Raw genomic sequence first — 26789 nt, 5'->3', positions numbered from 1 at the left:
TGACACTGCGCGACCTTTAGAGGTTAGGTTAGAGGAGGGATCTGTGCGTGGGGAGACCCCGGGCACAAGTGCGCAGGAGCCGGGGCGGGGGGAACGGATCCCACAGGAGCCAACTCGCCAGAGGGCGAGGCCGCTCACTAGTTCTGCAGCAGAGGACTCAGATGAGGAATTCGATTGGCCAGGTTAAGGAAGACGGCTGATGGGCGTACACCACCAAATGCTTGGGGCATTGGAAACCCTGCCAGAAAGCCGACATACAATGAGAAGGGGCATGGAGGAGCCAGCTCCAACTTGGCACAGGGCTTTGTGCAGAGCTCAGAGCCCATCCTTTCCAACATGGAATTGGTGGTCACCTCCATCAGTGCACCTGTGGAACCCACCATGATGCAGTGCCTGATGGCCAATGTCGAGGCTTCCATTGTAGCACAAACCAATGTAATTAAAGATCTGCAAGCTCAGACTGCTGCTTTGGAAGCTCAGACTGCTGCTTTCGTGGCTCTGGGGACTACTGTGGAACGGGGCTTCCAGGGCGTCACAGCACTCCAGCAATCCATTCTCCAGATGATCACCAGGAATGCTGAGGCGCCGCCCCAGCAGAGTGGCAGTAGCGCCATGGCAGTCAGACCTGCTGTCCTCTCAGGATGACAGCCTTGCTGCTCCCATCCCTGCCACTCCGCCAGTGCCCCTGTTGTTGCCTATCAACCAGCCAGGCCAGACTGCTGCAGTCCATGCTGAGATGGTGCAGTCTGAAGCCGGGCCCTCCCGGCCCAGAGCTGCTCGAGGTCGTCCTCCAAGGCCATCTTCACGCTCCTCCATTGAAGGCCAGCAGCCTCCCACCACCCATGCACCAGTCACTGGGGAAGCACCTCATAGGAGCACTAGGATAGGTAAAGGCATACAGACAACAGGCACTAAGGGAATGCACAAGGGTGAATAGTTCTGTTCTGTTTCCATAATTTTATTTGTTAATTGATAAATGTGACTTTGAATTTGCATTTGGTGGTGGTTTTTATTTGTGCGATGAGCTGAGGGGGAAAACAATGTGTAATCAGATGGAGGGTAATTTGATGGTCGTTTGGGAGCAGACAGGTGGAGAGTGTAAGACTGTTGGTGAGTTGGGGGATGTAGTTGACATTATTGATAGCGGACACGGATCAGGCGAGCACGCAGAGCCCTTGCAGACAAGGTGTGTGGTCCCTGTTGCACCCTCGCATCTTCTTCCACTTCCTCCTCCAGCTCCAACTCCTCCTCCTCCTAAGCCTCTTCCTTCTCCTCCTCCTCAGCCTCTTCCTCCTCAGTCTCCTCCTCCTCCACCTCTGGCTCAGGGTCTTCTCCAATCATTAATGGCGAGGGCAGGTCCCTCATGATGACGAGGTTGTGCAGCATGCAGCAGACCACCACAAATCTGCCCACCTGTTCAGGGGAGTACTGCAGGGCTCCTCCAGACTGGTCCAGGCAGCGGAAGCATTGTTTGAGGAGGCCTATGGTGTACTCTGTGACGTTGCGTGTGGCAGCATGGCTCTCATTGTAGGCCTGCTGTGCACGTGTGTGTGGGTTCCTGACCGGAGTCATGATCCACAGCGTGAGGGGATAGCCCTTGTCACCCAATAGCCAACCTTTCACTTGCCGAACCAGGTGAAAGATAGCAGGCACGTTGGACTGCCGCATAACGAAGGCATTGTGACTGCTCCCAGGGTAGCGGGCATCGACCTCCATGATTCGATGCGTGAGGTCGCACACCAGCTGCACGTTCAAGGAGTGGAAGCCCTTTTGGTTGATGAAGGCGGCTGAGTTGATATGCAGGGCACACAGGGCAATGTGCGTGCAGTCAATGGCACCCTGCATCATGGGGAAGCCAGCAATGCGAGCAAACCCCCGTGCTCGCTTGTTCTGCTTGTCCTTGTCAAGAGGGAAGGTGATGAACCCTGTTCCTCATCTCATACAGTGAGTCTGTGACCTCCCTTATGCAGCAGTGCACTGCATACTACGAGATGTTGCACATCTGAAATGATCCTGAGCCGTAGAAGTTCAGTGCCACAGTTACCTTCATAGCCACAGGCAATGCTGTCCTCGCCCTGCTCTGAGTCTACAGTTGTGGCTGCACCAGTTGACAGATCTCCATCACGGCCTCCTTGGTGAACCTCAGCCATCGGATGCAATGTTCCTCGCTCATGTTGAGGTAAGAGAATTGGTCCCGGAAGGCCTTGATTGGATATGGTCTTCTGCTCAGTGCCCTGCGCCTCCTCGTCCTCCGTCTCCTCGCAGCTTGACCTGCTATGCTTGGCCTCTCTGCATGTTCCCAGTCGTGCTCAATGCCCAGCGGGAGCCCTAGCAGACTGCCCATGGTTGCCAGGAATGTTGTTCAACCACGATTGTAACTTTTCAAACCATAAGGCAGTACCTGCCAAACCACTCTCAAATGTACTGTAGCAACACTCAGTAGCTATAGGGAGCTTCAAAAAAACACGTCCTATTCCAATAGCAGTCAGAAGCAATAATCCAGCAACAAACCTGCAATACCTGCATGGTCCCTTTAAATAGTGCTGGTGGGGGGTCCTCCAGGCACTCTAAGACAAGTTCAGGTGTGTGTGGTTAAGACTGTGCATTGAGTTGAGCATTAAGGTCCAAAATGGTGTCTAACACTTTAAATCAGCGTTGCACACTCGTAAGATAACCCCTTCATCCCAGGAATCAGTCAAGTGAACCTTCTCTGAACTGCCTCCAAAGCAATTATCTCCTTTCTTAAATAAGGAGACCAAAACTGCACTCAGTATTCTAGATGTGGTCTCACCAATGCCCTGTACAACTGTAGCAAAACATCTCTACTTTTATATTCCATTCCCCTTGCAATAAATGACCACATTCCATTTGCCTTCCTAATCACTTGCTATACCTGCATACTAACTTTTTGTGATTCATGTACTAGGACACCCAAATCCCTCTGTACCTCGGAGTTCTGCAATCTCTCTCCATTTAAATAATATACTGCTTTTCTATTCCTCCTGCCAAAGTGGACAAGTTCACATTTTCCCACATTATACTCCATCAGCCAAATTTTTGCCCACTGACTTAACCTATCTATATCCCTTTGCAGACTCCTTATGTCCTCTTCACAACTTACTTGCCTACCTACCTTTGTGTCATCGGCAAATTTAGCAACCATACCTTTGGTCCCTTCATCCAAGTCATTGATATAGATTGTACATAGTTGAGGTCCAAGCACTGATCCCTGTGGCACTCCACTCATTACATCTTGTCAACCTGAAAATGACCCATTTATGCCTACTGTCTGTTTCCTGTTAGCTAACCAATCCTTTATCCATGCTAATATGTTACCCGCTACATCATGCGCTCTTATTTTGTGTAGTAGCCTTTGATGTAGCACCTTGTCAAAAGCCTTCTGGAAATCCAAGTACACCACATCCACAGGATCCCATTTATCCACGTTGCTTGTTACTTCCTCAAAAAACTCTAATAAATGAGTCAAAAACGATTTCCCTTTCACAAAGCCGTGTTGACTCTGCCTGATTGCATTGAGATTTTCTAAGTGCCCTGCTATAAACTCCTTAATAATAGATTCTAGCATTTTCCCTATGACTGATGTTAAGCTAACAGGCCTGTAGTTTCCTGTTTTCTGTCTTCCTCCTTTCTTGAATAGAGGAGTTACATTTGCTATTTTCCAATCTAATGGGATCCTTCCAGAATCTAGAGAATTTTGGAAAATTAATACCAATGCATCAACTATCTCTGCAGCCACTTCTTTTAAGACCCTAGGATGAAGTCCGTCAGGACCTGGGGACTTGTCAGCTTTTAATTCTAATAATTTTTTCAGAACCCTTTCCCTGGTGATTGTAAATGTTTTGAGTTCCTCCCTCCCTTTCACCTCTTGATTCACAATTATTTCTGGCATGTTATTTGTATCCTCTACAGTGAAGACGGACGCAAAATATCTGTTCAATTCATCCGTCATTTCCTTATTCTCCATTATTAATTCCCCAGACTCACTCTCTAGAGGACCAACACTCACTTTACTTACTCTTTTCCTTTTTAAATACCTGTAGAAACTCTTGCTATCTGTTTTTATATTTCTAGCTAGCTTTCTCTCGTACTCTAATTTCTCCCTCCTTATTATTCTTTTAGTCATTCTTTGTTATTTTTTATATTCTGACCAATCTTCTGACCTACCTGTTTATCAGTAAATTTTTCCAATTTATTTTCCCTGGTTCCATTCTCATCCCCTTGAAATTACCTTTTTTTCCAATTCATTACTTTGGTCTTTGTCTTACTTGTGTCCTTCTCAATCTTTATCATAAACCTTATTGTGTTGTGATCGCAATTGCCTTCATGTTCCCCTATGCTTACCTCTCTTATCTGTTCTGATTCATTTCCCATTACTAGATCCAACAGTTCTTCATCTCTTGCTGGGCTTTTTACATACTGGGTAAGAAAGGAGTCCTGCACACATTGTTAACAATTTCATTCCCTGTACCCCTTTACCTACCTCTTCTTGCCAGTTTATCTGGGAATAGTTAAAATTTCCCATCATTATTATTGTATAGCCTTTACTCATTTCACATATTTGCTTACATATTTCTTCCTCCTCCTCCTTTCCGCTATCAGGTGGTCTGCAGTATACCGCTATTAGTGTGATCAATCCCTTGTATCTTTTATTTCAATCCATATGGACCCTGTTTCTATCCTTCTATTAATTATGTCCCTTTTTTCTATTGCCATTATTTTATCTCTAATTAGTACAGCTACTCCACACCCCCCTTCTTCCTTCCCTATCCTTTCTGATTATGTTATAATCTGCAATATTTAGTTGCTAGTCCTGTTCTCTATGTACCATGCATCAGTTATTCCTACTACATCTGGTTCCTCGCTACGGATTATTGCCTCCAGTTCCCCTGTTTTATTTTGGACACTGTGTACATTGCTGTACAGGCAGTTTAATTCATATTTATTGGTTGTTCCTTTTACTTTATTTTCAACAGTCCTTTTATACTTTTGTTTTATAACTGTATTTGTTCCTTGACCGTTTATATTATCTTTATTCCTTACCCTGGTCTGATCTATACACTCACCTCCTGTTTCTTTTATCTTTAAGCTTTTGTTATTGCTACCAGATCCAGAAATTATCACATGGACCAGAGGCTTACAGACAAAAGAGACCAATATCTTCATCCATACAAGTAAATGAATATAAAATCAGCAAATATTGAAAGTACAAAATATATTAACACAAATGCAGGGAGAAAATTCATAGTGGGCCAATTATTCTTCATAAGAATGGTTCTGGGAGTATGTGTCAGGAAATTGTGGGCACACTCCACACGATTTTGTAAAATCAGCCCTTAAGAATCCATGATGAATCTCAAGAACTGTTGTCCGTTAAACACCACTCCTGATTTTCGTTTCCATTGACTTCAATGTATTAAGGAGGTATCAGAAGAGGTGTTTAATGGGGGGCCGAGCCCATATCGCATGTTTTACATCATCGCCTAAAGTCCAAATTACCTTAAGTATTAAATTAATGGTTAACAATACATTATAAAGAAAAACAGATTTCACAAATACAATGGTGCATATCCCCAAAGATACAATCACTTTGTATGTCTGTGTTCAGAATAGAAACATTCATACAAAGGAAGAAAACCATGTCTTCTACATCAAAGGAACACTGTTGGTAATTAAATCATTTGATCTTTTAACTAAATGAAGCAAGCAATTCAACGTTTGTTACATGATTGTAATTTGTATCTTTTAATATCTGCTCTGCCTCTGCAAAATTGACAAATTTCACAGAAGTGGTTATTTTCCCCCTGCTCACTTGGGAGAAAATCCCAACTATATTTTAATGAGCTAGAGAGAAAGAAGATACAGTACAATTACACATTATGTGGGATTTATGAGGCATGTTCCAATTCAAGATGTTAAATCTGGTTTAATTAAAACAGAACTTCCTGTTGAGACATAACTACTGATAGTTATTATGTGAGCCATTTTATTGATATTTGTAATTTGGTGTCTCTGCTCGTATACTCATCATGTTGGAAGATGAAAGTTGATGCTAAATTAAATGGTTTTCCTTTATGTACTAAGTGACAACATTTGAGTACTCCAGACTAGCTGGAGCATGAAGGGCATGATCCATGTCTATGCTGCCCATCCTCAATAAACCCACATTTTTCTAGTTGACCATTAATTTTATACTGTATTATGGCCTCTAGATGCTTACACACTGGCTCTATAGATATCTGTTTTATCTCTGTCCATTTTTGAACAGGGGTATTATATTGGCAAACTACAGTTCTGTGACACAACTTCCGTATCCAAGGTTGTTAGAAAAATTGTGGTCAGAGTCTCTGCTATTTCCTCTCTAACTTTTATCATTGTGTTTCCTCTTTGAGTTTGACCCCACTTTTTTATTACTACTTCTTTCTCACTTGGAGAAGCATGGGTTAATAAGGGACTGCCAGCATGGATTTGTTAAAGGCAAATCGTGTCTGACTAACCTGATTTGAGTTCTTTGATGAAGTAACAAAAGAGGGTTGATGAAGGTAATGCAGTAGATGTTGTAACAATGGACTTTCAAAAGGCATTTGACAAAGTATTCTGAAAATAGAAGCACATGGGATTAAAAAGATGGTGGTAACTTGGCAAGGGATAGGAGGTAGAGACGACTGGTGAATGGATGTTTTTCTGACTGGAGAGAAGTATGCAGTGGGGTCCCCCAGGGGTCGGTATTAGGACCATTGCTTTTGTGTTATATATAAATGATTTGGACTTGGGTCTTGGCAGTACAATTTCAAAGTTTGAGGATGATACAAAACTTGGCAACGTAGTAAATAGTGAGCAGCATAGCAGCAGACTCAGGAGCAGATAGACAGAATGGTGAAATGGCAGATGCAATTTAATGCGGATAAGTGTGAAGTGGTGCATTTTGGGAGTAACAACATGGAGAGGCAGTACAATCTAAATGGTACTATTTTGGGGGGAGGGCTGCAAGAGCAGAGGGACCTGGGGGTGCATATTCACAAATCTTTGAAGGTGGGAGGGCAAGTTGATAAGGTGGTTAAGAAAGCGTATGGGATACTTGGCATTGTAAATAGGGACAATGAATACAAAAACAAGGAAGTCATGCTAAACCTTTATAAATCACTGGTGAGGCCTTAGCTGGAGTATTGTGTTCAATTCTGGACACCACCCTCGAGGAAGGATGTCAAGGCCTTAGAGAGAGGGATCAGAGGAGGTTTACCAGGATGATACCAGGGTGAGGGACTTCAGTAATGTGGAGAAATTGGAGAAACTGGGATTGTTCGCCTTAGAGCAGAGAAAGTTAAGGGGAGACCTAATAGAGGTATTCAAAATTATGAAGGGTTTTGATAGAGCAAGTAGGGAGAAACTGTTTCCTCTGGCAAGTGGGTCGGTAACCAGAGGACATAGATTTAAAATAAATGGCAAAAGAACTAGTGGGGAAATTAGGAGAATTTTTTTCACACAGAGGGTTGTTAAGATCTGGAGCACACTACCTGAAAGGGTGATGGAAGCAGATTCCATAGGAACTTTCATAAGGCAATTGGGCATATACTTGAAGAGGACTAATTTGCAGGGTTATGGGGAAAAAGCTGGGGTGTGGGACTAAATTGGACAGCTCTTTCAAAGAGTCGGCAGAGGCACGATGGTCGAATGGCCTCCTTCTGCGCTGTATGATTCAATGATTACCATATTCTTCTGTGAAAACTGAAACAAAGTACCTCTGCTATCCCTTCGACAACAAGATTTCCTTTTTCATCTTTATTCACCCCGACCATTTCTTTAGCTATTCCTTTACTTTTTTTGTTTTTACCAAATCCTTTCCTATTCCCTTTAAGTTATCTGCCAGTTTTTCATCATACACTTTTCTTATAATTTCTAATAATTTTTTGCTTCCCTTCTATATTGTCAGTTCTCCATTGGATTTACTTTCGTGTTATTAGCCCTGGAAAATCCTAGCCAATATGTGTAATACTATTTTCTTACAATTTTATCAAACTTTTATCAAATTTTATTGCAAGGGGGTTGGAGTACAAGTCTAAGGAAGTCTTACTACAATTGTACAGGGCTTTGTGAGACCTCACCTGGAGTACTGTGTACAGTTTTGGTCTCCTTATCTAAGGAAGGATATACTTGCCTTAGAGGCAGTGCAACGGAGGTTCACTAGATTAATTCCTGGGATGAGAGGGTTGTTCAATGAGGAGAGATTGAGCAGAATGGGCCTATACTCTCTGGAATTTAGAAGAATAAGAGTATCTCATTGAAACATATAAGATTCTGAGGGGACTTGACAGGGTATATCCTGAGAGGTTGTTTCCCCTGGCTGGAGAGTCTAGAACTTGGGGTCAAAGATGCAGGATAAGGGGTCGGCCATTTAATACTGAGATGAGGAGGAATTTCTTCACTCAGAGGGTTGCGAATCTTTGGAATTCTCTACCCCAGAGGGCTGTGGATGGTCAGTCATTGAATATATTCAAGGCTGAGACAGATAGATTTTTGGACGCTAGGGGAATCAAGAGATATGGGGATCAGGTAGGAAAGTGGAGTTGAGATCGAAGATCAGCCATGATCTTATTTAATGCAGAGTAGGCTCGAGTGGTCGTATGACCTAGTCCTGCTCCTATTATGATCTTATGTTCTTATAACTTGCTTAAAATGCAGGTAACGTTATTTTTCCTTGCCCAAATCTCTTATTCTCAGTTATCGCCATTATAATTTTTTTTTGCTCTATCTCCCATGGTGGATTTTCAGTGTTTGTTAAGCTTCAAGCACTTTATTCAATCTTCTCTCCTCCTCCTCGAAACCTTCCTTCTGATTTATGTGCATAATTATATAAGATATTTTTCTCCCCTTTGCTTCCCAGAGTGGATTTGTAGATTTTGCTGAGGTTTTTGTTCAGGAATTACTGCCGAGTGAAAGTTTTTCCAGTGCCAAGTCTCCAAAGGTCAGTGCCCGACAAGGTGGTCATTCAAAATTGTCTGACCTCAAGTGACTGACTTTGGCCACAATGTCTGAGGTCACTATCAAATTGCTTCAGAAATATCCCCCTCTGGCCCTGCTCTGTCCTTCCAGGTGTTCGGCTTCTTGAGTGTTGTTGCAGCTGCACCCGTCCAGGTCAGTGGTGGGTATTCCACCACAGTCCTGACTTGAGCATTGTAGATGCTGGAGAGGCATTGAGGGGTCAGGAGGTGACCCATTCATCGCAGAGGAGCCAGCTAAACGTTGACAGCTAAAATGTATGTTCAAAGTGGTACATCGCCACCATAGTATCATGAAGCACAAATGTTTTGGAACACTTCCTGATAAATGAACGATATATTGCAACCATTGTATTCAGTGTACCCATTTTGTTAATAACATTGCTGTAGTCACTATTAGGGCTTTTCAATGTGTGAACTGGCATTGCAGTTCCATGGGCATCTCCGGACCTGATATTTGGTAAAAAAATAATGGCGATTTCTTTTTCTATCTCATATTCAGGAGAAAATCATTTTTTAATGGTTCGGCTTCCCAAAACAAAATTGAGAATTTATCCGTGGAGATCAGTAAAAACTGATTTTAATGGTCCCTAAATATAGCCTTTAAATGAATAATGAAATGTCGTAAGTTAAATATAGTTGGTAAATTACTAATGTTGTGAGTAAGTTACTAAATCACTAAGTAAGTTAGTTGATTCTCAAATGAAGTTAGGAACTTACTGAACGGTGAAACAATGGTTGAATTGTTGGTGCGTTGCGTTATTGGGATCAACACTAGATGTCCTGCTAAGTCCTGGTGACAGAATTAGCACGGTGCTGGTTGGTGGATTGGACTGGATGCTGGTGTGCGAGAAGCTATTTTCTTAAAAAAAATGAGAGAAAAAATATTGAAATATATGAATGTTTTGCAGGGCCAATAGATTGCCAAAAAAGAGAGTTGAAAAATAAGTACATTTGTGTGTTCAAATAGGCTAGAAAACAAAAGGGCAGAAACGACTGTGTGACGTAGCATTAAGAAATGCATTATTTGTGTAGGAATTGCCAGTCGGTTTATGAGTGCACTATAGTTAATTCTAGCTTTGGATTGCAGTGAAACTGCTGTCAGAGAAAGTTGCTGCTTTGCATCGTACCATGAAAATCATTTACTACACCACGTTAAGTGATTAAATTCGGGATTATTTCTTGTTCCACTAGTGCTCCACTTCCCAGAGTCCAAGTTGCACATGTGGGCACATGTGGTTTGCTCCCTCTTACTTGAAATAGGCGTTGCGGCAGTGACTGCAGACTGCCTAGATTTATTGTTAAGTGGTCAGCTGCAGTAAAAAGCTTGGAGACCGCATAAACTTGAACAATATTGAGAGTTGCAGTTGGTTTCAGTGTGCCTCCTGCAGTGCACTTGGTGGAGAAGGATGAACAAGAACAGGAAAGGGCAGCCCAGGATGTCAGGTGGCATGCAAGGTTCGTATTACAAGTTTAGGGTGTTACATTGGATATTCTCTTGGGTGCAGCAGTGCTAGTCTCTCCGTAAGTGATCTGAGCATCATACGGTTAGGGGTGTGCCTCTATAACCCAATATCTAACAGTATGATGGCATAACGCAGGGGTATAACAGTGTTATTCTCTAGTGATCTGAAATGGACATTCATGTCATTCAGAAATGCCTCTCACATGCCTCTCCAATCTTTTCAAAGGCAGACCAAGAAAACACTTGGTGAGACCAGGCCGTTAAGCTGCTCTATTTCACAGAAAGTGAACAAACTGAGTAGCAATTATAATGAAACTCAGTTAATTCAATCAGTACAAATTGTCGTAACATAATAATACAAAAATAATAAAAATAATATGCTTCCCAACATCAGTGGTCAACTTGCTTGACTTAAACAAAATAACTGCGAATTATCCTCCTGCATTCTCCTTCTAAGCTCATTGAAAGCTTCCTCTCTCAGCTGCTGTTTAAAAACCTGACTGACTCCTGTGTCTCTGTCTCCTTCTTTATCAACTTGTGTTCCACAGCCATAAAGGAAAGCCTGCCAGCCTCCTGCTGAGCACCCAAAACCACAAACTTCCCAATTGGTATGAAGTGTTTATCGATTACTGAAATACGATAATGAATTGCTTATCAGTTAGAGTTTTTGAGAATGCAATATCAAAGCTTAGCTCATTAGCACCTTTTATCACAATTCCTTCTTTTAAACTTGTGTGGATACACTTTGCTTTAAAAGCACAACATTTAAAAGTAACTCTATTTTTCTAAATCCTTTATGTGGAAGAGTGAGCAATAATTCCCAAAACAATGCTTTCCAATTCCGCACTGAGCACAGTGAATATACTGACCTAAGCAAAGCCAACTGGGTATGTCAGAGGGGCAGTGTCTTAGGAGAGCCATGTAAAGTTCGGAAGCAGTGACAAAGTTTTGCCACCGGCTTTAACCAGAACCTGCAGACGACATCCACCATCTGCACAGCACTGCCAATGGCTTTGAAAATCGCCATGATACTGAACATTTTTGTCAAGCAATTCAGGCTAGCACAGAGGCTATCAGTTTGGTGTGCAAAATTTTCCAAGCTACCTTATTCCTCGGGAACTATTATTTCATCACCTTCCCTGCTGAACAGATACAGTATTCCAGGGCAGCCCAATGCTACACGTCTTCTGGTTTCCCCAGAGTTCAAGGCAATGTTGACTGTACACATGTGGTCATATGGCCCCTGTGCACAAAGCTATGCCCCATCTCCACGAAAACGGCTTCTACTCCATAATGTTTTGTGATCTTTGACCAGCAGTACAGAATAATGCAGCTAAATGCCCATTGTTACAGCAATCCCACAACATCTTCAGGGTCTAAATTCATCTTGCGTGGTAGTACAAAATGGCCGATAGCGAATCAGCAGCCTGTTTTGCACTCCTGGTGATTGCAATGGAAAAGATAATCAAGCAGAGTATAAAATGGACGGCTGATTTGCCCAAAGACGAATTTATTCCCTTTCATACTAAAGCAATCCTCCATGCCCCTGCTATTTGAAGAGGAGTAACAAGTGTAAGGTTGGCTGCTTGGAGACCATTTTTTGAACCCTGAATCATGACACCTTTGTGCTAACCACACATAAAGTCGAAGCACAGGTACAATGAGACTCCTATTGTGACAAGGCTACTAATAAAGCATACATTTGGCATCCTCAAAAACACTTCAGATGCCTGCACCAATCCTCCTCCCCCAGTCTCTGCCACTCCCTGCACCTCTACAATGATGGTGGTATGCTGCATGAACATTGAGGAGGTTGCACAGAATGACTAAGCCTTCATACAGCAAAAGGACAACAGGGATAATGTTGAATCAACTCCAACACCCTCAATGCATCAATTAACACTTGCGCTTCAAAGCACTCATACAGCATGCCTTTCTATAACTTCTGTAATTGCCACGATAGCAAATAAATTCATTCTCAGATGACCCTAGCCTTGCACATTACTTCTCTCTCTCTCACACACTTCCCCTCCTCGTTCCTTACATACCCTCCCAAGCCTCAGCACAATATACAATTGCAAAGTGCTATTTTTATTATATGTGCCATGAATGCTGTCAGTGTAATCTGTGACAGTGTTTTTCCCTTGTGCCAGTTTGAATGGCCTGTGTGACCCCTAATGTCCCACAGCTTCTTCATGATTCCCGAACGGAAGGAAGAGGTATGCTGGCTGGCTGTAGGATATAGCTGTAAGCCAGTTGGGCTTCCATGTCCTGCGGATTTGCACACTGAGAATTTATATTCTGAGAGAGTGGATGTCCTGGAGTGGCCAAGGACAGAATTTATTTGGCTAGAGTTAAGAAACAATAGAGGTGCCATTACACTATTGGGTGTATTCGATAGGCCACCAACTAGTGGGAAGGATATAGAGAAGCAAATTTGCAGGGAAATTACAGAGAGGTGCAAGAACTATTCAGTAGTAATAATGGGGGACTTCAGTTGTCCTAACATACACTGGGATAGTAATAGTGCTAAGGGCAGAGAGGGAAAAGAATTTCTAAAGTGTGTTCAGAAGAACTTTTTTGATCAATACATTTCCGGCCCAACAAGGAAGGCATTGCTGGACCTGGTTCTGGGGAATGAGGTGGGTCATAGAATCATAGAATCGTCGAAAGGTTACAGCACGGAAGGAGGCCATTTGGCCCATCGAGTCCTCGCCGGCTCTATGCAAGAGCAATCTAGCTAGTCCCACTCCCCCGCCCTATCCCCGTAGCTCTGCAAATTTTTTACTTTCAACTATTTATCCAGTTCCCTTTTGAAGGCCATGATTGAATCTGCCTCCACCACCCAGTTGGGCAGTGGGTGATTCCAGATCCTAACCACTCACCGTGTAAAAAAGTTTTTCCTCATGTCACCTTTGGTTCTTTTGCCAATCACCTTAAATCTATGTCCTCTGGTTCTTGACCCTTCTGACAATGGGAACAGTTTCTCTCTATCTACTCTGTCTAAACCCTTCATGATTTCGAATACCTCTATCAAATCTCCTCGCAACCTCCTCTGTTCCAAGGAGAACAACTCCAGCTTCTCCAGTTTATCCACGTAACTAAAGTCCTTCATTCCTGGAATCATTCTAGTAGATCTCTTCTGCACCCTCTCTAAGGCCTTCATATCTTTCCTGAAGTGCAGTGCCCAGAACTGGACACAATACACCAGTTGTGGCCGAATCAGTGTTTTATAAAGGTTCATCATGACTTCCATACTTTTGTACTCCATGCCTCTATTTATAAAGCCCAGGATCCTGTATGCTTTTTTAACTGCTTTTTCAACCTGCCCTGCCACCTTCAATGATTTGTGCACACATACCCCCAGATCTCTCTGATCCTGTACCCCTTTTAGAATTGTGCCCTCTAGTTTATATTGCCTCTCCTTGTTCTTCCAACCAAAATGTATCAGTTTGCATTTATCTGTGTTAAATTTCATCTGCCACGTGTCTGCCCATGCCATCAGCCTGTCCTATGTCCTCTTGAAGTCTATCACTATCCTCCTGATTGTTCACTACCTTTCCAAGTTTCGAGTCAAGTGCAGCAAGTTTCAGTAGGGGAACATTTAGGGAACAGTGATCATAGTATCATAAGGTTTAGATTATCTATGGAAAATGACAAGGAGTAATCTAGAGTAAAATTACTTAATTGGAGGAGGGCTAATTTCAATGGGTTGAGAATGGATCTGGCCCAGATAAATTGGAATCAAAGATTTGCAGGCAAAACTGTAATCGCACAATGGGTGGCCTTTAAAGAAGAGATGGGTCAGGTACAGCTTTGGTGCATTCCCACGAGGGGGTAAGGTAGGGCAACCAAAGCCAGAGCTCCCTGGATGACAAAAGAGATAGAGAGTAAGAAGAAGCAGAGAAAGGGGGCGTCCGACAGATGTCAGGTTGATAATACAAGTGAAAACCAGGCTGAATATAGAAAGTTCAGAGGGGAAGTAAAAAAGGAAAGCAAAGAGAGAGTATAAAAAAGGACTGGCAACTAACATAAAATGGAATCCAAAAGTCTTCTATAGCCATATAAAAAGTAAACGGGTAGTAAGAGGAGGGGTGGGGCCGATTAAGGACCAAAAAGGAGATCTATGCTTGGAGGCAGAGGGCATGGCTGAGGTACTAAATGAGTACTTTGTATCTGTCTTTACCAAGGAAGAAGATGCTGCCAAAGTCACAGTAAAAGAGGAAGTAGATGAGATACTGGATGGGGTAAAAATTGATAAAGACGAGGTACTAGAATGACAGGCTGTACTAGAAAGTAGATAAGTTACCCGGTCCAGATGGGATGCATCCTAGGTTGCTGAGGGAATTAAGGGTGGAAATTGCGGAGGTACTGGTCATAATCTTCCAATCATCTGTAGATATGGGGGTGCTGCCAGAGGACTGGAAAATTGCAAATGTTACACCCTTGTTCAAAAAAGGATGTAAGAATAAACCCAGAAACTACAGGCCAGTCAGTTTAACCTCAGTGGTGGGGCAGCTTTTAGGAATGATAATCCGGGACTGAATTAATAGTCACTTGGACGAGTATGGATTAATTGAGGAAAGCCAGCACGGATTTGTTAAAGGCAAATCGTGTTTAACTAACTTGATTGAGTTTTTTGATGAGCCGATCCCCCCAATGATCGCGACTCCCCCAACGATCACTGACCCCCCCCAACGATCACAACCCCCTCAACGAACACGACCCACCCAATGATTGCAACCCCGCCCCAACGATCGCGACCCTCCCCAATGATCGCACTCCCCCAACAATCGCGACCCCTGCTAAGATCACCATTCCCAACCCCCCCCCACCCCCCCCCGATGACTAACTCCTCCCCCCCCCGGTGTCCCCCATGCACCCATGCCCCCATGTCCCCATGTCCCCATGCCTACTGATGCCCTATGCCCCCCCATCCATACAATCTATGGCTTACCTGTTCACTTACCTCTTCCTTGCTCTTCTCCCATCCGACTGAGACCAGCCTGCCAATCAGACCAGCCTGTCAGACTGGAAACCAATAATAAAAAATAAAAGACATCCTTAAGTCAAAATCATAAGGACGTCCAGGAAACCCGTACTTCCGGGTTTCCCGTCCACGATTCGACCCGCCCCCTTCCCAGCTCCGGGCTAAAACTTTGTCCACAGTCTACCATGTTGAATGTCAGAAATAGATACAATGGCTCCAAGAACAGTTAAGAGTTAAGAGAGACAGGAGGTTAAATTGGATAACTTATGTTCTTATGTTCTTATGTTTAACCCCAAAAAACGGGTGTGGGTAGTGCAATCCGCTATTAACCCGGGCCCGGTGATTCCTGTGCAGGCAGGACGAGACTTTCGTCAGGCCTGAGGACTTACCTTCACGCAGCTAACCACATATTGTGGGACTGGAGTCATAAGTGAGGCAGACTGGATCGGAGGGGCAAGTTCCCTTTCCTGAAGAACATCAGTGAACCAGTTAGGTTTTTACAACAATCCTAGCCATTTTTACTGAATTAAACTTCACAATTTACCAGGATGGGATTTGAACTCATAAGCTCTGGATTTCGAGTTCAGTATCAAAACCGTCACATTATCATACACTATAAGAGTAGCCGATTTTTAAAAGCAGGAATGGAGGAGGTACGATGAAAGGATTTTGGGATAGCATTCAAAAGGACTGAAAGTCTGACTACCAATGGTGAAGTGAAGAGGACATTGAATGAGTAGATTGGTGTCAGAGGAGTGAATGGTGCAAGTGAGAACGTAAGGCTCCAGTACCTTTAATGAAGCAAAACATCGCCTGTTACTTCCCAAGAGGTGAAAAATAGGCACTGAACAAGAATTCACGGAAGAGTCAGCGGAGGTGACCAAAGATTAGGCCAAAGAAGAAGGTTTTGAGCAAGTTTCGTAGATGGGGAGAGATGTCACAAGGTGGAGGGGTTTAGGGAGAGAGCAGCAGAGAGCGGGGACATGATGGCTGACAGCTCTGCCACCCGTGGTGGGGAGAAAATACAGGAGATGCATAGTAGTCTGGAGTAAGAAGAGCGGAGATTGTGAGCTGGAACGTAGGGCTGGAGGTGGTTGCAGTCTTAGTGTGCAGCAACACCATAGAGGGATTTATACACGAGGATGGGCATTTTCAAATCATGCTATGTACGGGAAACCATAGAAGTTTGAGGACAGCGGTGATAGATGAGTGAAGCTTAGTATATAATATCACTAGAATAGAGTAAAACAAGTGTGATTGTGATGGAGGGAGAGAAAAAATAGACGTTAAAGGTGAAATAAGGATCTCATACAAATCAACAAGCTTTTTCTTGCATTGGCCAGGAGTATGAAAGAGATGTTAGAAAAGTTCCTATAATGATGGGAAATGGCAGATTGATGGGGAGAGACCAGTGAAGCCCCAGGGACTTTCAGCCCCACTGTGTGTTTGAAGAATCAAAAGAAAAAAGACTTTCATTGCTCTATCAAAAGGCATAGAGGAAATCGAGATTTGGTGAGTCAACCTTGTATTTCTTTGGTTTTCCAATCCCTTACGACTGCTTTTCCCATCTCTCCGGTCAGTCTCCAATTTATAGTGGCTTCTGTTGCTGATTTCATCCTTTGTTTGCTCTCCATACTGCTGAGTGTACTCTATAAACCCATAACACAGAAACCCTCAGGCAGTGTAACCTGTGTGCTAGGTTACATTAGAGTGGAAACTAAATGATAGATGGACTCAGAAGCAGCATGAGAAACATTTCATTGTTTTACACTAGATTCCACACCTGCATACCCTACAGCACAAGATAATTGTCGCGACACTGCAGTCCCATCCTACACTGATCTTCGTGCAGCTGCAGCTACGTACAACCACACAGGCTCTGAATGTGACCTTGCAGTTAGAGTCAGGCTTTCATGCCAGGTGATGCCCATTGACTTCTTACATCACTGAACTTCTGAACTTCTTCCAGTTCTGATGAAGGGTCATTGATCTGAAAGGTTAACTCTGTTTCTTTCTCCACAGATGCTGCCTGTCTTGCTGAGTATTTCCAGCATTTTCTGTTTTTATTTCTGACTTCTTACATTATATTTGGCAAATTAATAGCAGAGCAAAGAACAAGTTTTGAATTAGAAAGTAGTCCTACTTTTAATCCCAAGGGCTCAATTACATTAGTAATCTTCCACCATGCCACAGCCGGTTTTGAAATCTTAGTCCAGTTAAGTTACTGATTAACTCTCTCTCACACAAGGCTACTCCAATATCCTTTATCATAGTGGTGATGGGAGGGGTAATTGCCACATTGATAATAAATAAGGTTTATCTGAGACCTAGGACTATATTTCCCAAAAGACTATGCCATTGGCAGGACCTAAAGTAACAGTGGCTTATCAGAAAATTGTGGGTGCACTGGTAGGGAATAGTGGGCAAGGCTTGAGTGATTTTTCAATATGCTGCCCACTCACCACACGTGAGGCCCTGCCAGGCACTCAGGATACATAACAATTTAGCCCCTATGGCTTTTTGGGTTCAGTTGGCTTTACCTTGGTACAATGGCGCTCAATTTTTTTTCTGCCTTTAGTTATCTTTATCTGTTCTTTTCTTTATATCCACCTCATCATTCAATCCTATCCTCTAGTTTGCTGATAATTCCACTTTACATTCATCAACTTCTTTCGGATTGCATGCCCTCAGTGCACACAGCCTCCAGTCCTTTCACAGAACAATGACTGAATCACTATCTTATTCTCCTCCATGCCCTTCAATGCAGCAATGAAAGGCTAGCTTCTTTTAAGTCTTCAGAAATATCGAGGCCAAATTTAACGTTGGTTGCACCCCATGTGCACCAGTTCATAGGGCATTACTCACTCTTTGTTCTCTGCTCCTTTTTTGTGCATTTCTAATGGGACTAGAAATGCTTGCATTAAGCTCCTGCCTAAAACAGCCTTCTGCTTCTTCTTCTGACAATTACATGCCACTTCTTAATCTGTCCCATATAAACTGGGCCTCTATCTGGGGAAAAAAAAATCACCATCAATTACATTTGCACAACAATCGACTTAACTGTCAGCATTACCACTCCCTTCAACTGCACGTGTATTTTCCTGAGCCACACAAATGAAACTTTCTGCACATGTCGCGTCTCAAATGCCACAATATTTTATTATTCAAAATATGTGTCTCCGAATCTAATGCTTCCCTGTTGTAGAAACCAAACTGGTTCATTAATGTCCTTCAGCGAAGGGAACCTGCCACCCCAACACAATCTGACTCCTGATCCATACCAGTACCTTCAGGGCAACAAGGGTTGGGCACGTTTATTTAAATGACATCAGTCTCTTTGTATAGAGACCATAAACTAGTATGGTATGGGGAAACATCTAGGCTTGGGACTAGGGAAAGCAAGATTAATGAAGCTGTTGGAATAGGAACAGAAAGCTTAGTTGAAATAAACGTTGAAAAAATATTACCTGGGATAAAGATTATGGAAGAGGCTTTAAGGTAGTGAGAGATAAAACACTCTTATGGAAGGGGAATGGGATATCAAAGTTAAATGAGAATACTAGGAATAAGAATGAAGGCCAGTGATCCAAGAAATTGAAATCAGGATTGAGTGTTGTTATCGGATTTCTCCCGTTACTGTCACAACGATGGATTGTCAATCCATCAACAATAACTTCCGCTTGATTCTAGCCTGAGTGGTTATAAAATAGTAAGTTTAATAGATTGACTTACAACAAAGTTGCACTACAGCTGTCTTCAACATTACATTCAACAGTTATTATAATTATAGTACAACTGTCTACAGATTACATTAAATGACAAGCCATCAATACAACCTGATGGACTTCTGACCGTACTCTCTTGAGAGCTCTGAGGGTGCAGGGTGCATGCCTTACCTGTATACTATTCGGCTACGTTGTTCTGTACGTAAGCACTGCTGGTCTTATCTCATGGTCGTAAACCATCCCACTTTGCTGAATCTCAGAAACCACCAAGGATTGCTAATGTCTTAGTGTTTATGTAGCCTTTCCCCATTATCAGATCTTAGTATGTTTATTCAAGGTTAGAACCACCTGTCTCTTGAACCTCACTGTTTTTCACTATTCTAATGCCTCAGTGCTCTTTCAATGACTTCTTGGGTTTCTATAAGTTATTTTCCTCATAGAGATGCGGACCATTGCCCTCCTATTTTCTATGCTTGTTTTAAACCATATTCTTACATCCCCTCCCCTCGAACGTGAGTGGAACCACTCTGGTTCAATTATAGCATCTAGAAATGGGCCATCTCTTGGCCTTTGGGTGTTTATAGTTTTGAAGTGTCAGCATGCTCTGTCTTTTACAAACTGTTGTTCATACACACACCGAGACACGGCTTCGCCCCCCCCTCCTATTAACACCGCCCTCTTGCTAAATGTTGGGGATATTTATGCAAGGAGTCTTACAACACCAGGTTATAGTCCAGCAGCTTTATTTGAAATCACAAGCTTTCGGAGCTTTCCTCCTTCGTCAGGTGAGTGTAGGATTCCATAAAGGCATAGCATATATAGTCATAGAGTCATAGAGTCATAGAGTTATACAGCACGGATAGAGGCCCTTCGGCCCATCGTGTCCGCGCCGGCCATCAGCCCTGTCTACTCTAATCCCATATTCCAGCATTTGGTCCGTAGCCTTGTATGCTATGGCATTTCAAGTGCTCATCCAAATGCTTCTTGAATGTTGTGAGGGTTCCTGCCTCCACAACCCTTTCAGACAGTGAGTTCCAGACTCCAACCACCCTCTGGGTGAAAAAGTTCTTTCTCAAATCCCCTCTAAACCTCCCGCCTTTTACCTTGAATCTATGTCCCCTTGTTATAGTACCCTCAACGAAGGGAAAAAGCTCCTTAGTATCCATCCTATCTGTGCCCCTCATAATTTTGTACACCTCAATCATGTCCCCCCTCAGCCTCCTCTGCTCCAAGGAAAACAAACCCAATCTTCCCAGTCTCTCTTCATAGCTGAAGCGCTCCAGCCCTGGTAACATCCTGGTGAATCTCCTCTGCACCCTCTCCAAAGCGATCACATCCTTCCTGTAGTGTGGCGACCAGAACTGCACACAGTACTCCAGCTGTGGCCTAACCAGTGTTTTATACAGCTCCATCATAACCTCCTTGCTCTTATATTCTATGCCTCGACTAATAAAGGCAAGTATCCCATATGCCTTCTTTACCACCTTATCTACCTGTTCCGCCGCCTTCAGGGATCTGTGAACTTGCACACCAAGATCCCTCTGACCCTCTGTCTTGCCTAGGGTCCTCCCATTCATTGTGTATTCCCTTGCCTTGTTAGTCCCTCCAAAGTGCATCACCTCGCACTTTGGAGGGACTAACCAGGCATTGTCAGAGAACAATGCCTGGTGATTACAGATAATCTTTCCAACTGCCCGTTATCACACCTCGGCAGAGATATAATCAAAGCAATCAAAGGAGTGGACGGTGTTCAGACAGAGAAACATTACATCCCAGACTACTGAATACACAAGCGGTCAGAACACAAAGACAGAGAGAGAGAGAGAGAGAGAGACACCCAAAAGGCAGAGAGAGAGAATGACCAGTTGTATTAAAAACAGATAACTTTTTTTCGCTGGTGGGGTTATGTGTAGCGTGACATGAACCCAAGATCCTGGTTGAGGCCATCCTCATGGGTGCGGAACTTGGCTATCAATTTCTGCTCGACGATTTTGCGTTGTCGTGTGTCTCGAAGGCCGCCTTGGAGAACGCTTACCCGAAGATTGGAGGCTGAATGTCCTTGACTGCTGAAGCGTTCCCCGACTGGGAGGGAATCCTCCTGTCTGGCAATTGTTGCGCGGTGTCCATTCATCCGTTGTCGCAGTATCTGCATGGTCTTCCCGGAGGGCATCCTTTCCTGTAACGTATGAGGTAGACAACGTTGGCCGAGTCACAGGAGTATGAACCATGTACCTGGTGGGTGGTGTCCTCTCGTGTGATGGTGGTATCTGTGTCGATAATCTGGCATGTCTTGCAGAGGTTGCCGTGGCAGGGTTGTGTGGTGTCGTGGACGCTGTTCTCCTGAAAGCTGGGTAATTTGCTGCGAGCGATGGTCTGTTTGAGGTTAGGTGGCTGTTTGAAGGTGAGTAGTGGAGGCGTGGGGATGGCCATAGCGAGGTGTTCGTCGTCATCGATGACATGTTGAAGGCTGCGAAGAACATGGCGTAGTTTCTCCGCTCCGGGGAAGTACTGGATGATGAAGGGTACTCTGTTGGTTGTGTTTGTCTTCTCACCTGACGAAGGAGGAAAGCTCCAAAAGCTTGTGATTTCAAATAAAGCTGTTGGACTATAACCTGGTGTTGTAAGACTCCTTACGTTTGTCCACCCCAGTCCATCACCAGCATCTCCACATCGGGGATATTTATGCGAGCTATGTGAGATGGGATATTGACCATGCTTGGCTCTTGGTTCCACCCAGGTTCAATTTTCACTTTATCTCTCAACTATCTCTTTGGTCTTGCCTAAGATCATCTTGAGTTTACATAAGCACACATAAACATATACATATTGCTCCCATGTTTCATTTGGTTAATACAGAAACCTACAGTGTATCATAATATCAAGAAATCATGGACTTAAAATATTCTCCAGTTCTCTCTTTACTAATATCCATCTTGTGGATATTTTTGCTAAGTATTATTTCTCCCTAGCTCAATTTCATTGTTAACGGAAGGAAACCTAACCCTGAATTTTGGAAATCCAAATTACAATGTTCCTCTTTACTTTAATTTCAATCCCTCTGATTGGTACCAGTGTTTCCTGTCGGTTTATCTATGGAGCATGTGTCAGTGCCTTGTTTAAAAGGTTTTCTCACTCTACTGAACCACATTAACCATTTCATGTTGTGCTGTTGTCAAGTAACTGAGCATGTCTGAGACCTGTTCTTCAGTGCATCTTCATCACGCATTTCCACATACTGGTTGCCTCACATGCAACACATCATAGGTAACTTTCTGCTGACCAGTTTCTTTGTCCTAATGGTATTGGCAAATGTGTTTTCCAATGCACACTTCATGGGCATGAATTTGACCCCGAGCCGCAAAGGGGATGGGGGGGTCAAACTGCAGACGGGAAACCCGGAAGTACGGGTTTCCTGGACGTCCTTACGATTTTGACGTAAGGACGTCTTTAATTTTCTTTCCATTTGCCGTCCGACTGACCGGCCTGATTATGTTAGTGGTTTTCTCCCCTTACCATGGATTGTTAATTTATCAACAATAGCTTCCGCTTGATTCTAGCCCGAGTGGTTATAAAATAGCAAGTTTAATAGATTCACTTATACCAGAGTTGCATCACAGCTGTCTTCAACATTACATTCAACAGTTATTATATTTATAATACAACTGTCTACAGATTACATTAAATGACATGCAATCAATACAACCTGATGAACTTCTGACCATACCCTCTTGAGAGCTCTAACTTTTGAGAGGGTGTGTGCCTTACCGTTATACTATATTGCATTGTTCTGTACGTAAGCACTGCTGGTCTTACCTCATGGTCTTAAACCATCCCACTTTGCTGACTCTCAGAAACTGCCAAGGATTGTTTAATATCTAAATGTTTATGTAGCCTTTCCCCTTTATCAGGTCTTGACCACACCATCCTCCTCCAATGTCTCTCCTCTGTCGTCCGGTTGGATGGGACTGCGCTCGCATTATCTATCCAGTTGTAGCCAGCGAATCACCTGCAATGACTTCTCTTCCTGCTCCCGCACTGATACCTCTGGAGTCCTCCAATGATTTATCTTTAGCCCCCTCTTATTTCTCTTCTACATGCGGCCCCTCGGTGACATCATCTGAAAACACAACGTCAGATTCCACACGTACGTTGACGACACCCAGCTCTACCTCACAACCATCTCCCTCGACCCCTCCACTGTCTCTCATTTGTCACACTGTTTGTCCAACATCCAGTACTGGATGAGCAAAAATTTCCTCCAACTAAATATTGGGAAGACTAAAGCCATTGTCTTTGCTCCTCGCAGCAAACTCCGTTCCCTACCCATCGACTCCATCCCTCTCCCTGGCCACTGTCTGAGGCTGAACCAGACCGTTCACAACCTTGGCGTCCTATTTGGCCCTGAGATGAGCTTCCGGCCACATATCCGCTCCATCACCAAGACCGCCTACTTCCACCTCCATAACATCGCCCGTCTCCGCCCCTGCCTCAGCGCTTCTGCTGCTGAAACCCTCATCCGTACCTTTGTCACTTCCAGACTGGACTATTCCAATGGTCTCCTGGCTGGGCTCCCATCTTCCACCCTCCATAAACTTGAACTCATTCAAAACTCTGCTGCTTGTATTCTAACTCGCACAAAGTCCCGTTCATCCATCACCCCTGTGCTCACTGACCTACATTGGCTCCCGGTCCGGGAACGCCTTGATAAATTCTCATCCTTCTTTTCCAATCCCTCCATGGCGTCGCTCGTCCGTATCTATGTAACCTCCTCCAGCCCTACAACCCTCCGACATCCCTGCGCTCCTCCAATTCTTGCCTCTTGCGCATCCTCAATTTTAATTACTCCACCATTGGCAGCTGTGCCTTCAGCTGCCTAGGCCCTAAGCTCTGGAATTCCCTCCCTAAACCTCTCTGCCTCTCTACCTCTCTCTCCTCCTTTAAGATGCTCCTTAACACCTATCTCTTTGACCAAGCTTTTGGTCACCTGTCCTAATACCACCTTATGTGGCTTGATGTGAAATTTTGTTTGATAATGCTCCTGTGAAGCGCCTTGGGACGTTTTACTACATTAAAGGCGCTATAAAAATGCAGTTTCTGCTGTTATTGTAGTATGTTCATATTAGGTTGGGACAACCTGTCTCTTAAATATCACTGTTTTTCACAATTCTAATGCCTCGATGTTTTTTCAATGACCTCTTGGGTTTCTGTAAGTTATTTTCCTCATAGCAATACGAAAATTTGCCCTCCTATTTTCAATGCTTGGTTTAAACCATATTCTTACAGGTGCTATGTATGTGAATGCACAAAACATTCAAAGTAAAACTGGAGAATTAGAAGCATTAATAACTATGGAGGGATATAACATAGTGGCTATATAGTTAGCAATTTGGTTTGTACAGGACTTGGAACTTAATATTCCCGGTTATAACATTTTCAGGCAAGGTAGAGAGGGAGAAAGGAGGATGGTTAGCAGCATTAACAAAGGATTCTATCACAGTGCTAGAATGAATGGATAGAGTTGAGTCGAAGGAAAAGAAATGATACAATCTTTGGTGTGCATTACAGACCACCAAACATTAGAGATAAGATATAGGGTGAGATTTGTGAACCATTTAGAGACATATGAATGAACAACAGGGCAATAATGATTTAAAATATTCTCAGGTAGACTAGGATAATGGTAATGTACGTAGTCATACATTTTATTGTGCATCTAAGACTGCTTCCTAGTCCAACAAAGAAAGAATAATTCCTTGCTTTAGTTCTGGGGAATAAAATGGGTCGAATGGAAGTGTAGGAGAACAATTGAGAAATAGGTTTAAAATGAAAATAGTAAAAGGTAATGAATCATCAAAGATAAGGGGCATGATTTTAACCCCCAAGTTCGGGTGGGTTGGGGTGGGGGGGGCAATGAAAATCGTGGAATTTAGGAGCGGGAATGAATCCCGGCTCCTAGCCTCTGACTTCCGCGATCGACCCAGACGCATCTGGACGTGCACACTTCAAGAAGCAGGAAGTCGGTGGGCCGATATTTAAACCATCAATTACGATACTTGAACGAGTTAAATAGTTTAATTTTTTGTGTACTGAGGCGGGGAAAGGATTTTAACTCTGTCTCAACGTGTTTCCCGTGGCCTCTGAAACACGCCATGGAAACAGAGGCGAGTTGCAGCCGGCAGCTATTTGGACATTTAAATCATTGATTGACACATGGGGATAAATGGGTTTTTGCAGCAGGGCACTCAGTTCTCTCAGGCAAAACTTTGGCTGGGAGTTCTTTGTGTTTAGACTGAGATTTCTTTATTCACACTCAGAATTCTTGTGTTCAGACATATTTACCTACCTTTTGGAACCCCTGAAACTGACACCCTTAGAATGGGGGAGGCCGCAATGGATTTAATCAGCAGTACATCTGAGGAGGAGGCACATCACCATCCTCACTAGGCACAGTGTGCAGTTCTGGGAGTTGTGGGTCCACAAGACAATGGTGCACCACTAGGACCTGCAGAAGAGCAGAGAGGGGAACAATGGAGGGGTCGACGTTACAGGAGGCACAATCCACGTGAGAAGGTCTACAGACAGAAGCTGAGCTTCCTGGACCTTTCTGAGGACCAGTGACTATGAAGGCTCAGAGTGAGTCGCCAGGTGGTCGCAGACATCTACACGCTCCTTCATGTAGAGCTGCTCCCGGCTGGGCCTGGTGGTAACGCATTGTCCGTGGCATTAAAGTCACCACTGCCCTCAATTTCTTTGCCTCTGGATCCTTCCAGGGCACCAACGGTGACATCGTCGGGGTCTCTCAGTCATCTGCTCATAAGTGTGTACGACAGGTCACCGATGGATTGTTTCACAGGGCTAGTTCACTACGTCATCTTCCCATCGACGGCCTCAGCCAGACTGAGAGGGCAGTGGGTTTCCACTCTCTGAGTGGCTTCGCACGGGTGCAGGGCGCAATTGATTGAAAACATGTAGCAATCCGAGCACCTCCACATGAGCCAGGACTGTTCATCAACAGAAAGGGATATCACTCCATCAATGTCCAGCTGGTTTGCGACCATCGGAAGAGATTTCTGCAGGTGTGTGCCAAATTCCCTGGCAACTGTCATGATTCCTTCATCCTGCGTGAATCCAACACCCCGGCCCTCTTCCATGCACCAAACAGACTTAAGGGCTGGCTCCTTGGAGACAAGGAATACCCCCTGCAGACGTGGCTCATGATAGCTGTGAGGAAACCCACCAACAAGGAACAGCAGCGGTACAATGACAGTCACATCACCACCAGGTCTGTCATTGAACAAGCCATTGGAATGCTGAAGATGCGCTCCAGATGCCTGGATCGATCTGGGGGAGCCCTTCACTACTCACCAGTGCACGTGTGTAGAATAATAGTCATGTGTTGCGTCCTGCACAACATCGGTCAACAGAGAGGGTTACAGGTGGAGGAGCTCCAATGCGCTCATGAAGCTTCCACATCTGCCAGCAACAATGAAGAGAAGGAGGAGGAGGACGACGATGAGCAACCCATCGGCAGAGCAGTGCCTCACCTGGCTGCTCGTGATGCCAGGGAATCACTCATATTTGAAAGATTCTCATAA

At 43.9% G+C, this 26789-nt stretch overlaps 1 protein-coding gene across 1 annotated transcript; it reads left to right on the top strand.

Moving 5' to 3' along the window:
• Positions 1 to 336: 336 nt before the first annotated feature.
• On the top strand, positions 337 to 26789 carry LOC137322187 (putative nuclease HARBI1). Its single transcript, XM_067985299.1, has 4 exons — positions 337 to 618; positions 5627 to 5686; positions 8900 to 8980; positions 26271 to 26789. Exons 1-4 carry the CDS (start codon positions 337 to 339, stop codon positions 26787 to 26789), a joined length of 942 nt encoding a protein of 313 aa, XP_067841400.1.

Source organism: Heptranchias perlo, chromosome 5, assembly GCF_035084215.1.
Source record: "Heptranchias perlo isolate sHepPer1 chromosome 5, sHepPer1.hap1, whole genome shotgun sequence".
Lineage (NCBI taxonomy): Eukaryota > Metazoa > Chordata > Chondrichthyes > Hexanchiformes > Hexanchidae > Heptranchias > Heptranchias perlo.
This window is presented reverse-complemented; position numbering and strand designations above follow the sequence as displayed.

Coding starts and splice junctions, on each gene's coding strand:
- LOC137322187 (XM_067985299.1), top strand. CDS start 337: ATGGAATTGGTGGTCACCTCCATCAGTGCACCTGTGGAACCCACCATG. Junction 619..5,626: donor GTGGCAGTAGCGCCATGGCA/GTCAGACCTGCT, acceptor GTCTGTGTTCAG/AATAGAAACATTCATACAAA. Junction 8,981..26,270: donor CCAGTGCCAAGTCTCCAAAG/GTCAGTGCCCGA, acceptor AGATTTCTGCAG/GTGTGTGCCAAATTCCCTGG.